This window comes from Thermobia domestica, chromosome 1 (assembly GCF_964235325.1).
Source record: "Thermobia domestica chromosome 1, izTheDome1.hap1.1, whole genome shotgun sequence".
Classification (NCBI taxonomy): Eukaryota; Metazoa; Arthropoda; class Insecta; order Zygentoma; family Lepismatidae; genus Thermobia; species Thermobia domestica.
In genome coordinates, this window is record NC_137454.1 from 25,855,959 (window position 1) to 25,873,059 (window position 17,101).

At 36.2% G+C, this 17,101-nt stretch overlaps 1 protein-coding gene across 4 annotated transcripts in view; it reads right to left on the minus strand.

Moving 5' to 3' along the window:
• LOC145683840 (choline/ethanolamine transporter flvcr2a-like) overlaps nt 1-17,101 on the minus strand; it is an 87,276-nt gene that overhangs the window by 20,526 nt on the left and 49,649 nt on the right. For all 4 annotated transcript variants that reach the window (XM_081755438.1, XM_081755462.1, XM_081755446.1 and 1 more), the window contains exons 5-7: nt 14,444-14,646; nt 9,792-9,895; nt 8,228-8,338 (exon numbers count right to left, since the gene is read on the minus strand). In XM_081755438.1, the coding sequence (XP_081611564.1) occupies nt 8,228-8,338; nt 9,792-9,895; nt 14,444-14,646 (418 nt within the window). The remainder of the gene's footprint in view (nt 1-8,227; nt 8,339-9,791; nt 9,896-14,443; nt 14,647-17,101) is intronic.

Consider the following 17,101-nt stretch of genomic DNA (forward strand, 5'->3'; position numbering starts at 1 on the left):
TATAGAGAAATATTTGGCCCAATCAGTTACAGATTTACGTGTTTTCAGTGATACAAGTGGTGATCATACAATACCAAAACTGGAATCATACAATGACATTAATGCTTTTCAGTGTGATCGTGTCATAACGCTTTACCACTGTACAGCAATATTTGTCAGTCAGAGGTCACAGTTTTTACCATGTGACCGAAATTTTGTTATAATCAAACGAGAACTCAAACGACACAATCGCATTTATTTACCAGCACAGTATAACTACATGATTACGAATGCAAGAAATACTGATACTCCATTTCAGGTTTACGAAGTTGTCAATGAAGAAATCTTAGATTTTAAACATTGGTGGTAACCGTTTTACAAGAAATCTTCAGGTAGCATTGTGGACAAAACAGTGAAATTCCAAGTAAGTAAATAGAGACACTGTTTATAAAGCAGAATCTCTAGGTTATGTGCAAGCTCATAAGTTTATCAATGAACTAAGAACTGATATTTTTCGATTACTCAAAAGTAATGTCACAAACGTTCCACTGCCAACGTCAAAGACATACGATTGGCAAGTCCCGATCAATCAGAAAAAGATAAACGATTCTTCACAAATCATCAAATGCATACCTGACCAATACAAAAAGTTTTATAGGATGATTTGTTCATGGAAAACCACTGACCAAGAAACTGCAGAAGACGAAGATGCAGACGGATAGGACCCTATGTAAAGTCATTCTATTTTGACAACGTATTTTGCTACGTATTTTTCCAGCTGTCTATTGTATTACTTTTCTTGCTGTACGAATAACATGGGCTTAAAAAAAAAAAAAAAAAAAAAAAACCGAACGGTGACAATAACAGTGTTAGAAGCGTAACATACGTGATAGTTTGGATACATATATCCAAGATTAACATACAACATTGTATTCAGCATGTATATTTTCATAGCTTTCTATCACAAACTGCACATTACATGCCCTACACACAATTACAATTGCGTCCAACTCTAATTGATTGGAAAAAGGGAATATTTTTTTCCATTTTTAAGCTTATTTAACCAATTGCAGTGCTACAATACAAGATTCTCCTTCTTGTATTAGTGTTTGTTAGTTCTTTTGCTACAAGTAATCAATTATACACTTTTTGCAACAAGTACAAACAACGCCTCGGGAAGGTTTTTTAGCGTTTTTGAAAACTTAGGTCTGATGCACTTATTCCCTTTTTCCAATCAGTGATTCAATGTATGGGGGCGCAGTCGTATACTCTCGCCCCGGGCGCTGATTTTCCACGGCACTGCACTGACTACAAGCGACTATGTCTATGTAGTATTGAACGGGTAAATTATCATGTACCCGATAAGTAATTGTAAAATACTTCCACTTATGTTTTCAGAAAAAATAATAGTCTACAACTATATTGTTTTTATAAGAGAAAGATACAGATGAAATATAAAACCAAATGTTTATGCTACACCAATCACTTCCCTCTTAAACAAGCATAGTATTATTTAAAAAGGGTACAAATTTATGTTGACTTAGAAAGTTTTATGACGGGTCCAGACCCGGTGGCCCCCACTTGGGTGCGCCTTTGGTGCTATACCGATTGTCTCAAACTAGAATGCCCATTTTGTGTTTCGTTAATACAAACCAGTACGGAATGGGGCCACAGGAAAATGAATTGCATTCATTCATCGCAAAATGCCGATTGAGAAAACTCTTACCAGAAAAAAAAAATGTCGTTCCTTGTTCAAAAATTGCGCCTTTCGGAAAAGACGGATTCACAAGAAATAATACAAAGTTTTTCGCTTCCCGAGACTTCTCCCACAATGAGGATTTTCTTTTCTAAAACGCCTGTTATCTCTTGAAAAACTATCCCGTTCCCGTATGGTGTTCTAAAAGTTTGTGAATGTGACCAAGAAACTGTCATTAGACCGGCTATGTACATCCACAAGCATTCGCTACTGTTGGCTTTTTCTCTTTGTCACAACATACTGGAATAGTAGTCTTTTCCTGATTTCAGTGGCGTAGGTAAAGGGAGTTCCGAGTTTTAACTCACTCAACACGACACCATAAAAAAATAAACATTGGTGCCCACCCCCCTTATGTCCATGACGCACCCCCCCCGCAATTGTCTATCCATAGGTATTCTTCCATGAAAAAAATCTTTTCGATTATTTTTTACCCCCCCCCCCCGTCAAACATATTTATATAGATTTTTAACCCCCCCAAATATTTCAATGACGCAGTTTGCGTCATAGCCCCCCCCTTGTGGGCACCCCTGTCATATTAAGATAAATACTGTAAAATACTGAAACGATATAAACTTGGGAGCTTGAACTCCCTCACTCCCTGGATAAATTTTGCGTCGCTTCTGAATGATTTTATTTATTTTTACAAATAAAAGAGCCCTGTCTGATCTCGCTTCTCTTCACTTTTCTGTGATACCGCAAGTTAGTGTTTACTACCATAATGAATAGTTCCCTTCTATCTTCTTCTAGCGGCGGCCCATGAGGAAAATAATGTCAGTAGAAGTTATAATTTTATCGGTACAAACTAATTGAGAAGAAAAACTTACTTAATGTACCAATTCTTTCAGCTCTACGAAGACTGCTTCCGTAAGATTGTATAGCGATAAAATTATAATGTTTACTGATGTGACTTCCTTCAATTGCCGCCATTAATTCTTTACTTACTTCCATCTTTGAGAAATCTAAGAATTTACCAATGTTGTTCTCGCTGCAATGTTTACAATCGAAAATGTTAAGGCATTATTCCTTTTCACTTTATTCGAGTAATTTTCAGTATGTGTAATATTTAGGTTATGTACAGTATTTAGTGTTTTCATAAGGAACAGAATCATATTAAAAGGAAAATTCCAACCTAAAGTGTAATATTATCAAGGACAAAAGTGCTATATTAACACACACAAGCTACACATTAGAAGAAAAAGAAAAAAGTATAATAACCAAGGATGTTCTAAAATAGAGGATCTGCCTATATGTATCTTCATCCTATTAAATTAGTGAAGCCAAGAAACAACCGAGCATCGGTAAGTGTGATTGGCTACTCTCGTTTTCGCCATCGTCTGATTGGTTACTTTTGTCTCCGCCATGATTGTTGGCTCAAAACACTGATCTTATTGGGCAGAGTGGGCATAGTAGGGGTGGTGAAACTGACGTATGGCTTCAAAATTTCGTTGTAAGGGCAAATCCTCTATTTTATAGGATCCTTGGAAAAAATGTTGATTTTGTAATGTTTATTTTCTGTTGCCATGTGAAACTAAAATGAAATGAAATCTGTTTTACGTCCCACGATTATGCCGGCTTGGCTAAAGGACATGGGATGATCAGAAATGAATGAAATGGCGGAATGAATAAAGTGGGAAGAAACGGGAGAACTCCGAGAATACCCACGCACACGATTTTTGTCCACCACCCATATGGAAGAGCTTATTTATTGGTTGTTATGGCAATGTATTGATATTGATTCAGTTACTAGGGAAACAGTTAAGTTTCCAGATAGTCCTCACTGGCGCGAACCCCGGGGGGATGAGGGGGACATGTTCCCTCCAAACTTGGAACTGTGGGTTCCCCCAATTATCAGATTTGAGATTTTTTTTTAAGAGAGAAATGTGATGATTTGATGGACAGAAATATGACAGAGAGAAATGTGATGAAAGTGAGATGAACTTAATGTCTCCCAGAATAAGCCTCCAATCTGCCTGCCTCCCTGCATCCAAGACAACTCTGCTTTCCTGATCCTCCACATTATTGTTTCTTCACCTTCATAAATATATTGAACATCACTTAAAAAAGAAAGAAAAAAAGTATGGGAACAGTCTTACCCGTTCCCCCAATGTTAAAGACAGATTTATGCCGCTGATAGTTCTTACCATTAAATAGCTAATCAAGACGTTGTGTAATACAGAGCATGTCTCATAACTGTTAAGCAATATGCACTAATTCAAAATATAGTGTATTTTATGTAATTGAAATAAGTGTGTGATCCTTTAAGTAATCTTCGTAGTGAGCAGCAATTAGTTTTACATGAATTTTAGTACAAGATTTTAGTAATACGAACTGTGGAGGCTTATTGCTATAATGTGGATTGGACAAGTGGACACTAATGAAGAATGAAGATATGAAAGTATGCTGATAATGCACGCAAAGATAGGAAGAGAGTCTCGTCAGTCGGGAATGTAACAGGAGTGATAGATATTATGAAAATAATGGCTCTGAAATGAATATAGGCTCGATATACTGCAAGAAGAAACCAGGCTCGTACCCAGGGAAGTCTAGGGGGCCGCCCCCCTACATTTTTGCTGTCCCCCTTATAAGTTTTACGGTAGACTTGGTAATAAACTATACGCGTAATATGGTGATGAACTATAATATGGTTGTATCGAGCCCCCATAACTTCTACCGGACCCCCCTACATTTTTAGGCTGACTACCGGCCTGGGTTTTGTTACATAAAAGGAAATACCTGTTCTTAAAGGAACTTTTTGCGCTGAATTCGAATATGCACTCGGTTTTTCTCCATCACGTACGATTTTCCCGTAACAGAGGGATTTTCGGGAAAATCCCTCAAAAATTTCCCTTTTCATTTATTTTACACTCCAAGATCTTGTCCTCTTGCATATACTAACATAGAAATTATACCTAAGTATACTTTGATTCATATTTAACAAACCCTCCAAGTTTCGTAATAATCGCTTTATTCTTACTAGAGAAATAAATATGTTTGTATGTATACTGTGTGTACTGTTTATTGCACCTTATAGTAATGCTTTCAGATCTCTTAAGTTGAGGTAAAACGTTTTGCTTTATTACCACAAACACATATATAAAATATAATACAATATAATTTACAAGTGTGACAATTTACAATAAACAATAATACAAATGTACCAAAAGGTCATGAAAAGACAATCAAAACTATCACAATATATGAAACTTCCATTGGGTTACAAAAACGTACACTACTTCCTTCTTTTGTAAGAAATGTTGCATTCTCTATCAAGACCCCAACAATAGTCCCCCATCATTGAAGGATCCCATCGTCCCTGGTACCTTTTCTCCATTGCCATTATATCTTGGTGGAATCTTTCCCCCTGTTCGTCGCTGAGAGCACCTAGGTTAGCAGGAAAGAAGCTGAGGTGGGAGTGCAAAAAGTGGATTTTTAAAGACATCCTACAACCCAACTCTTTGTATTTCTGTATCATGTCCTGTACGATTTCTGTGTAACTCTCAGCTTTGTTATTGCCCAGAAAGTTGCGCACAACACACTTAAATGCTGTCCAGGCAGCTAGCTCAGCACTGTTTAACTTGCTGTCAAAGCTATCATCAAGCATTAATTTCCTAATTTGGGGACCAATAAACACTCCCGCTGAAATCTTAGCATCCCTCAGGTTAGGGAACTTATCTCGCAAATACTTGAAACCTTCACCAGATGTGTCCATGGCTTTGACAAAGTTTTTCATAAGTCCTAACTTGATGTGAAGTGGCGGTAGTAATATCTTATTAGGATCTACCAAAGGAGCGTATTTGACGTTGCATTCTCCAGGTACGTAATTCACTCTAGGTTCCCATTCCTTCACTTCATAATGTTTGTCATCAGCTCGGCTATCCCATAAACATAAAAAACATTGGTACTTCGTGTAACCGCACTGCAGTCCTAATAAAATACCAACTACCTTGAGATCACAACATATTTGCCAACAATCGTCCTTGTAATTTATAAGATTTAGCAAAGTTGACATGGTGTCATAGGATTCCTTAATCTTCACTGAGTGCGCAAGTGGTATAGAAGGTTTTTTATTTCCATTATGTAAAAAGACAGCTTTAAGGCTGACCTTTGACGCGTCGATAAATAACCTCCATTCTTCTGGAACGTAAGGAATTCCTAGCTCCGCCATCAATGCATTTATATCCGTACATACGCACACATTATCTTGCATTGAGAAATAGCTTGAAAATTTAACATGCCTTTTCCTGTACACTGATATGTTCGTTTCTGCATCCAATAAGTTCCACTGCTGGAGCCTTGATCCCAGAAGTTCCGCCTCTTGTTTTGTCAGGTGCAAATCACGGACTAGGTCATTAAGTTCACATTGCCGGATGAAATGTGGCTCGCGAACACAGTCAGGGATGAACGTTGGATCCTTGGATGTACATGTTGATGTCGATGGTTCATCAAGGTCATGATCATCATCAGAGTCTTTTGGCCATATCTCTTCCCAGTTGGTAGGGGGCTCGGGAAGTGGAAGTTCTTTTGCATTCTGTTACATTTGATAACAAATATTGATAACCATTTCATGAACAAAACGAAAAAACTTGGAGAATTGTATATATATGTATTAAGATATACATATACTGTACGTTTAAAAAAATATACGTTGGAAGTACATTCTATTTTTATACACGTTTCTAATTTACAGAGAGCAATACAAGTGTGTTGTTGACTATTGTAAATATTCATTTTTATGTCTGTGTTTGTAGTAATAAAGCAAATCGTTTTTACCCCAACTCAGGAGATCTGAAAGCATTACTATCAGGTGCAATAAACAGTGCACACAGTATACATACAAATATATTTATTTCTCTAGAAAGAACAAAGCGATTTTTACGAAACTTTTAGGGTTTATTAAATATAAATCAAGGTATACTTAGGTATAATTTCTATGTTACTATATGTAAGGGGACAGGAGCTAGGGGAATAAAATATCTGAAAAAGGGAAATTTTTGAGGGAATTTCCCGAAAATCCCTCTGTTACGGGAAAACTGTACGTGATGGAGAGAAACCGAGTGCATATTCGAATTCAGCGCAAAAAGTTCCTTTAAGATCAGGTGATTTTTCTCATGTAACAAACAAAAAGTTTAAATTTGTTAACAGTGGATACCGAAAGACAAGAAGATACCTAGGTCCGTATTCAAGGTAATATGATATAAGCAAGAAACCGTGCAGAATAACATGGAAAAGATATTTTCGAGAAGAAGAGTTGGAGAGAATTTCGTCCAGCAATTAATTGAAAATGGTTAGTTGTAGACACGGGCGTCTCTCGCGGGGGACAAGGGGAACGCGTCATTTTAATATTTTGTGGAGGTGAAGTGGATGAATGCTGAAAGTATTTAGTTCTACATGGAAGAAGACAGACAGAACAACTGAAAGTTATATTTATTGTTAGGTATTAGGTGTAATTAAAATGTCCGATGGCATATGTAACTTTCAAAGAAAGACATTTAGAAAATAGGCTACACTTCTTGGTTAGTCAAGATAGTCTTGGCTGGAGCCAGACACTTTTCTCATTACTGAACCAGCAACGAGTGGATACCATGAAGAAAGAAGACTGGAGAAGGGAAAATAATGTATAGAAAGTTGATCTGTGAATTAGGGAAGGAAATCTACAAAAACAGGGAAATATACGATAGAAAGTAAAAGTAACAAGAGGCACTAAAAAGAGTAGAGAAATTCGAAAATATCCACTCATGTTCAAAATTATTGCCACATGTCTATAAATATGTTGTTGTAGGAATATAATTTGATAACGAATTCGCCCGGTATTTCTTAATCGGCAAAGACATGTTATGTGGTAAATTTCATGTCAAAAGAGCAGTAAATAAGAATAAAACGAAAATAAAACTTTCTTGTCCATTTAGCAACATTTTGTTTTACTCACTCTAATTTTCACATTTATAATTCTTTTCCTATGAATTTAAAATAAAATATACGTTTCCCGATTATACACATAGTATCAGTATTAAAAGTACCCTGCAAAATCATTATCAAATTATATTCTTACAAGAAGACAGTTATGCAATAATTTTGGGCATGAGCAGGGCCGGATTTAGAGGGGTGCAAAGGTGCACGTGCACCCCCTCCCCCTTTCGTTATAAATATACACTACGTAAAGTGAGAAGCTGGCAGTGAGTTTTGCAAAAATCAATAGTTTCAGTCAATTTTCTGAAGATTGAAGGAAAAGGGTTCATCGAGAGCAGACGCTTTAGCATTTCCAGGGCAATTCCTAATTCACACTACAGATGCCTGAAAGCATTTAAAAAACTCAATTTAATTCAAATGTACTGGCTGTTTTATTTGGTGCACCCGCTTACCTCAGAAAATCCTGTATCCGACCCTGGACATGAGTATACATGAAGGCAAATCTCAAAAATAGAAGAAATAGAAATAGAAGAATACTGTAGATGCTGTAATTGTACGTAGATGCTATGTTTTATTTAAACTTACCCAAAGGCTGTAGCTGTAGCATAAACAATGCCAATGTATCCGCTGCTGAGAGTAAAAGTGAAAAGCAGCATCCCCACAAGAGACATACAGTACGTCACCAGCGTTACAATTCTGGAAGAAATAATAATATTAACTCAGAAAATAATAATTATCTCACATTTTGGGTTTAAAATGTATATTTCGATTAGCTGTGTACAATGGCACCACTTTTGATTTCTGGAACCGACCGCTTTAAGATCAAGTTAGGGGGTTAATAATAATAATAATAATAATAATAATAATAATAATAATAATAATAATAATAATAATAATAATAATAATAATAATAAGTAGTAGTAGTAGTAGTAGTAGTAGTAGTAGTAGTAGTAGTAGTAGTAGTAGTAGTAGTAGTAGTAGTAGTAGTAGTAGTAGTAGTAGTAGTAGTAGTAGTAGTAGTAGTAGTAGTAGTAGTAGTAGTAGTAGTAGTAGTAGTAGTAGTAGTAGTAGTAGTAGTAGTAGTAGTAGTAGTAGTAGTAGTAGTAGTAGTAGTAGTAGTAGTAGTAGTAGTAGTAGTAGTAGTAGTAGTAGTAGTAGTAGTAGTAGTAGTAGTAGTAGTAGTAGTAGTAGTAGTAGTAGTAGTAGTAGTAGTAGTAGTAGTAGTAGTAGGGCCATTTGGGCAATGCGGACCAGTGACCGACTGGGACGAAATGAGTATCATTCGATTCGTATTAACACGTACATGAATAACTGATATTCCATTTTCCCAAAAATTCTATTTTGACCCCCGAAAATTAACGAAAATCTGGAATTTTGAACCTTGGATTTTCGTTCATTTTTGGGGTCAAAATAGACTTTAGCGAAAATGGAGTATCAGTTATTCATGTATGTGTAAATACCAATCGAATGACACCCATTTCGTTCCAGTCGGTCATTGGTTCGTATTGCCTAAATGGTCCCACTTTTTTATTTTTGACCTTAAAGCGATTGGTTCCAGAAATCAAAAGTGATGTCATTTGACACAGCTCATCGAATCTACATTTTAAATCCAAAAAAGTCGAAATATTACGGTTACTCCCTTCTAACCATTATTTTGCATGGTACGAATAATAACAGCAAGGCTACTAACTGACAACTTGTAAGAATCGAATAAAATTAAATAAGACTATGGCCTTTGAGTTTGCATTTCCGTTTAAGGTAGTAGTACTAGTAATACATAATTATAATACCCAAATCTAGGTTTGTGTTGTACCGTTCTGGTATCCTGGCTTCGCTTCACATAAATCGATTTAATTTAACTTCAACCCGAACATGAAAATTCTAAATCGAGCACGCTTAAATACAAAACAGAATTGTAATTGACAGTCTGGTGTTTTCACGGACATCGAAGTATTCACGTTTCAAAATGGCGACCCAACCAGGATTTAAAAAACAACACCGAATTGAATTGTTTTAAAATGATTTGACCAGCAAGGATTTAAATATATTTGAAAATATTAAATATGGTTGAAATTATTATAGCACTAAGAATTTATTTAGAGTCTGTAGGTACCTGTATTAATCTAGAATACAATGCACTTCTACGTACTTGAATTTGTGTGTTTTATCCAGAACTATTCCGCCCAAAACAGATCCTATGAGACCACTCAACACAATGACTAGCCCTATTCTTCCAGCGTCTTCCTCAGAACCCTACAAAAGAAAAATGAAATTATTATTATTATTACTTTTTTATTGATATCTTTTTTGTGGATATTTATAATTATGTTTCTTTTGTAAGAAGGAAACTCTTTGGTGTATATGATGGTACAAGCCTTCCTACTTTCAAAAAGGTGCAGAAAAAATACTACATACTGTTTAAGGAGGTCATCCTAGAAATGCTATTTTCTCTTTTCGTGAAGTTGAATTCCTTTCAAGAATTGTAGTAAACTTCACCTGGACTCCTAAATATTACTGAATTATTTTGTCGTCCTAACCAGGGTTGCTACGACACAAAAGCTAAGACTGTCTTATGACCTGAATATGACCTGAAAGTGATGACTCGTCTTGGAAATTTGAGGGTCTATTTCTATTGGAAGGCTTGATCATAGCAATTATATTGGGATAGCTAAGCCTCCGAAGTCGGGAAAATATTTCACTTCCGGATACCAGTCTGTCCTTTTCAGCGCAGTAAGTATAGGTCATAAGAAATCGAAAAAGACCGGGACACAGGTTTTCCCTGGTCTAGGGTGGTCGTGGCTGCCATTTTCCAAAATGGCCGCCCTGTACCAAAAAGTGTAGGTGTAAGTCAGGTGCAAGTATCTCAAATAAGCAATATCGGTGTCTATTTATTGGCTTTGATGACGCTGAGTCGATTGGAATAGTTTCTTAACTTGTAAAATACATAATGAATGACAAAGCCGCCATTTTTAAAGATGGCGGACCTATAATGCTATTTATGGAAGTAAATCAGGGAGTAAAAGTCCTACAAGTGTAAATTTGGTGTCCATTTATAGGTTTTCGAGGTCGCTGAGTTGATTGGAACAGTTTTTGGAATGGTCAGATAAATTCCTTACAATCTGTCATTTATCAATATAGTCTTAGTAAAATTGCTTCACATCTATTTTTGGTAGTAAAATGTCAAGGAAATCAATATCATGTGGCATGGCCGTATTTCCCTGGGGTATCTTTATTATTTATCAGGGTTTTTCAAGAAACTTTTTATAACTGCACATTGCTTCATCCCAAATACATACAGTGACAATGACATTTCTCAGTGTTAAAATTTCTGGAATCAAGTCATGCAGCTGGGAAGTTTGCTTCTATGCTTCATTTTTAGCATCCGAACATCTAATTACCACATGTTTTTGGAGACATTAGAACTTATATGCCCATGGACATTTGCCCTGGATGCTGTTCATTTTTCTCGGTGGTTGCCTGTATTTGTTCGCACTCTGAAGGAGTTACCAACCAGACATCCAGAGATTTACGCGGAATTCTGCAGGGATTTACTAGTTCTAGAACTGGAGCATTGTTTTCATCTATCCCCGATGACCAATACTACGAACAAAACAATAAGCTTGTGAAAGGAAATGGAGGTGCCATAGGAATTCTTTATAACAAAGACGCTTTATTGAAGTGGATGTTGGCAGGTCCTACACTTTCTTCAATGTTATCGAAATCCGAGGAGAGTATATTTTTCCAAGCGTAATCAACATCATCGCGACCACTGGATCATCACGAAGATACTAATGTTCATAATGAAATATTTCGGAAACACGTGAGAAATTTTATTGATGCTCTAAATGAACATGGAAATCCATTTGAAAGCGAAGTGTTGGTATTAATTGACATTCGGCAGATAATGCCAAAAGTTGAAATGAGACAGAGAATTAAAGAATTGCATGAGAAGGGACTTCAGCTGTATGAGGAATACGTAACAAATCGTCTCGATTATGTTGAACTCCCGATACATGATGTAATTCCGAAAAACAATATTTCAATATTCAACACACCCGTGAAGAAGAAATGTGCCACAAACGAGAAGATAGTGAATTTGCGAAGAGATTCAAATCTCTTTTGTAAATTGTTCATCGCATCGCAATCACGTGAAAGTGATATTTATCAATTCTTTGCTCACGAGAACCAACCATGTCCTCCTCTCTGTCTGACAACGGAAGACTACGTCAATCTGCTAACAAACAAGACGTACTGGAGTGTATTAACATCAAAGAGAAGGAGAGATTTGACGCACCTGACTTCAGTGCTACTGTTCTAGATGGTGCGGCTATAGTGCACATTCTTAAGGTCGGTAAATCTAAGACGTTTCAAGGCTACTTCCACCATGTTTTTAAACCATATATAAATTATGTGAAGACCCTAACTCGAGTAGATGTCGTCTTTGATACGTACAAGTCCACTTCTCTTAAGAGCGATACCAGGCAGAGAAGAAAATGCAATAGAGGCGTTTACGTACGTGTTCGGCCATCTACTCAAGTTCCTAGAAATTTTAGCGACTTTCTGAAAGAAGACAGTAACAAAGAACAGTTATTTATGCTTCTAGCGGAGCTGCTCATCCAAGAAATATATGATGGTAAAAAGTTGTGTGTACTGTTGGCAAGAATGTTGTGACTTCATCCTTAGTGCTAGATGTGAGTGGTATTTCACCATCATGGCATGAGGAAGCAGATGGACGATGTTACACGTCAAACAGGCAGCTGAGCATGGTCACAGAAAAGTATGTATTCGAAGAGTAGACACAGATGTTGTAGTAATTGCGATCGATGTGTTTAGCAAGATACAGCGCCTTGATGAACTATGGATTGATTATGGATGTGGAAAGTTCAGGCACTAGATCGCAGTTCATGATATCTGCTCCCGTCTATGTCACCAGATCCAGAAAAATCTACCTGCATTTCATGCTTTTAGTGGGTGTGACACTGTATCAGCATTCTGTGGAATAGGCAAACGAACGGCGTGGAAAGCATGGATGCAGTACAGAGAAATGGATTTAGCATTTCAACATACGAAATGGGTTTTGAGGTAGAGGAAGAGGTACTTGCTGTTATTGAGCGGTATATCGTCCTCTTATATGATAGAACGTCTCACTTGAATGATGTAAACGAATGTAGACGGATACTGTACACGAAGAAAAATCGCGCAATAGAAAATATACCACCTACGAAGAATGCACTTATTCAGCATATAAAGCGTACTGCTTTGCAAGCAAAACTATGGCACAATTGGTAAAATAATGAATATATAACACCAGATCCAGACAGCTATGGATGGAAACGAAGTGATCAGTATACACCTATTTGGGCAACAATTCCAGACATATCCAAAAGTTGTAAGCAACTCGTTGCATGTTCTTGCAAAAAGCGCTGCTCTACATGCAAGTGTGTGAAAAAGTTTACCATGCTCCAACTGTGCACATGCGAAGGACACTGCTCTACAGCTGATTTTTCGTAAAACTAAGTTCAAACTGTTCACAACTTTTTCCTTTATTAACTATTGTAAATGCACTTAATAAATGTAAATTTATTAGTTTCAGTATTAAACAAATAAAAAATATTCTAATGAACTGAGTCACCTCTGAAACCTATAAATAGACATGAATTTTACACATGTAGCGCTTTTCCTTCCTGATTTATGCTCAGCTTGAGCCTTATACGTGGACCATTTTTGAAAATTGCGGCTTCCGGCAATCAAGCATATGTCTCACCATTCCAAAAACTGTTCCAATCAACTCAGCGACCTCGAAAACCTATAAATGGACACCAAATTTACACTTGTAGACTTTTACTCCCTGATTTACTTCCATAAATAGCATTATAGGTCTCCCATCTTTAAAAATGACGGCTTTGTCATTCATTATGTATTTTACATGTTAAGAAACTATTCCAATTGACTCAGCGTAATCAAAAACCAATAAACAGACACCGATATTGCTCATTTGAGATATTTTCACCTGACTTACACCTACACTTTGTGGTACAGGGCGGCCATTTTGGAAAATGGCAGCCACGACCACCCTAGACCAGCGAAAACCTGTGTCCCGGTCTTTTTCGATTTCTTATGACCTATACTTACTGCGCTGAAAAGGACAGACTGGTATCCGGAAGTGAAATATTTTTTCGCTAAGCTATCCCACTATTATGTCTCTTCTCGTCTTTTAGGCAATACTAGTCATGATTTTATTATTTTTGAAATGAAGTTAAGAATTAAAATAATAGTGAATTTATTAAGTAGTAGGAAGCATTACCTCCCTCCCCTCACCACAGAAAAAAAAGAAAATACATACAAGTTTGTCCACCAGAAGTAGAAATAATCTTAATTTAGTTTCTAAATCACGATATATATATATATTAATCACAAACTTGGGAGACATGTGTTTGCTTTTTTATATTTAACTATTGTTCGTTAGGTATTCAACAGTTATCCCCATATAACATTTGAGTACCTTGATACTAACTCGTAAGTGCAAAATTCTGTCAAGACTATTTCCTAAAGTCAAACACATAAGTTTACAAAAAGAAAACAGGAAAAGTTTTTTATAAGTCGATGCAGACAAGAAAGAATCTTTCGGGAATTTACACAAGACAATCTTAGTTCTTGTCTCGTCTCGTCTCGTCTCGTCTCGCCTCATGGGAAACATTAGTTTTCATCTCCATCAAGATTCACAGTATTTTATTATTATCTTGTCAGGAAAATAATTTATTATAAAGATGTTGAAAGTAGTTTAATCAAAAGATTACTCACCGGAAAGTAATATAGGATGACCTGATTGAGTAACGTTGAAATGGCATAGAAAACTCCGACATTGATCCCATATCCAAAGAAAAGAAGAATAAAATTTTTATTTTTCATTAATTTTTTCATCGATTCACCATAATTGACTGAGTCTTGAGTTGACAACGCTGCTTGTGCTGGGCTGGGAGGTTCAGCAGGTGCACCTTCAAAAACTATAAATAAAATTCAGAAATGTAAGTTAAAAACGATACAACTAGGGAATGTTAATTATTACATAACATGCTTGAAAATGATAAATTGGTAATTGGCATCTTCACTATGATCTTATAACATCTATTTTGTCCTAAGTTCGTTATTTCAGAATTTCTGGAACTATCATAATTAAAACGTAGTTTACTCACTAAATGTTTCAATGACAACACACAAAATAGAATATATTTAAACTGATGTATTTTCCGAAGATTCTCTGCATTTATCTTTATATTTTTACAAAATTCCTTCTTTATAATTGAAAATACACACACTATTAATGGCTTCTTGGCGTATTATTTCTTAGTGCTTAAAGAAACATGTTTTGTACACGTCTGACCACACAACTTCACAACATAAATGTTCAGATCTGGCCATACAAGAAATGATATCATACGATACCGACCATTGTCCATATCAACCTATACATATTTATTAATGTTACCGTTATAATCTCCACCTATTTTATTTTATTTATTTTACTTTTAATTTTAGTGAATAACTTAAAGAAAGCCAAGAATATCACAAAAATTTACTATCTACAAAATGCCACCAAATGAACTCATAACAGCTTGCAATGGCCTCATGAAATATGCATATCTGTATATGCAAAATTTGCGATCGCAACGCGACGTTTATTATTTATTTTTATTGTAAAGTGAGCCTGTGAAAAGTTGCTGATGATGTAGGATAGCAAAACGCTAAATTTGCATTACCGCAAATTTCGTGGTTATCTTCAGCCTCGGCAAATTCACAGAATCCATATCGTCAGTATTTTGCAAAAAAGGGGGTAACTGACGTTTTTGGTGAAATTAAGATAACGGCATTTTTGAACTTGAAATAAAAGACCCCATCATCATGCGAAACGGTTAAATCTACAACCTACCCAATCCAAAGATAACTAGCGGCAGGCCCGCAACTAGAGCAGGACTAGGAGAGGCCTGGCCCCCCTAAACTTTTCGTGGCCCCGCTAGACCTTAACACAAAATGCTATTATTAATACAAAAACACAATTTAGCTATGTAAGAGAATTTTTAATGACTTGGCCCCCCTAACATATCTATGTCCCCCCCCCAAACCTCTGTGGCTGGTTGCGGGCCTGACTAGCGGTATATCTGACACAAAAGTAGACTGGTATACAAAAGTCAACCCATTTTGCCTTCTCTTGAGAAATTTATAATTTGTCAGTTATCCCCTTTTTGCAAAATAGTGACGATATGTAATACCAATTGTCGGAAACTGAAGTACAAATTTTGCATTGCGTTTATGAAAACCGATATTTTGAACTTAAGCAAACCGTTCTTAAGTTTGAAAGAAATCTGATTTCTCTAGCTATTTTTCAACGCTTGTATTTATAAAATTATATTTTCAATTTAAGTCGATTTGACAGCTGGAACAACATTATTTTAGATGAACTAAAATAAACAATAGTATCAATAGTTTGTAGCACGTCGTAATTTCTTCCGTTTGTTTAGATTTTGACACTGGTTTTCGCAGCCGCTTAAATCAAAGAGTAGCAGTTCGTGGTTTTCGGAAGTAGTACCTTCAGGAAAATAAAATCACAAGCTTACTATATATTCTAAAACAGTAATAGCTAAATGGCTGCCCACCGGCTGAATCTAACTTTCGAGTATGTTTCATCTTTCCCTCGAATAAAAATGGAAAATGCATGATTTATTTCTGTTTTCTAATTCCCTGTATAGCAGGTACCAATCTTATTCTGCATGGTAAGGCAGTTGGTACCGGACCATTTTTTTAAATGATGATTTTGCAGAGTTACTTTCCAAATGTTCATAGCTCATGTTCTGATTGACATAGAGAAACAGGTTACAGATAATTCAACAAAGATGCAGAAAATATATGATTTATGCAGATTCAGCGAACCAGCCTCAGGAAGAGGGAAAATTGCCTTCAAGTTTGGTTCTTATTTGGATCTTTGGCCTATTTTGGTCGACGGTGCGTTAGAAACTAGTGTCACTGTTTTGACCACTATTGCAACATCTTCCAATGAATGTGCAAATGATCTCTCAGATGAACTTTATGGTTCTAGGTAGTCTCTGCTTGCAAGGGCAAAATTTTGCACCAATGTTCATCAGGAGAGTAGGAGGACCTTCTCCACAGTATAACCCTAGCAAAAAATGCACTCATGGCCGCTGTGAGGTCATCAATTACCAGTTCATACCAAAAGCAAATTGCGATATAAAAACGATGAGGATATGTTGCAAGTGTGGAAATTGTTGTCATAACATCCATGATGATTGCTGGTACTTTTTCTTCCGGTAATAAAGCACTAGTTGTATCTAATTTCCCTTGTGTTGAAGTTAGAACTAAAAAAATTGAGAGAAACATCTGTAGATGTTATATACGATGAAATATTAAGAAAATTTTCCTTACTTGCTTGTCAATATTTCTTGTGCA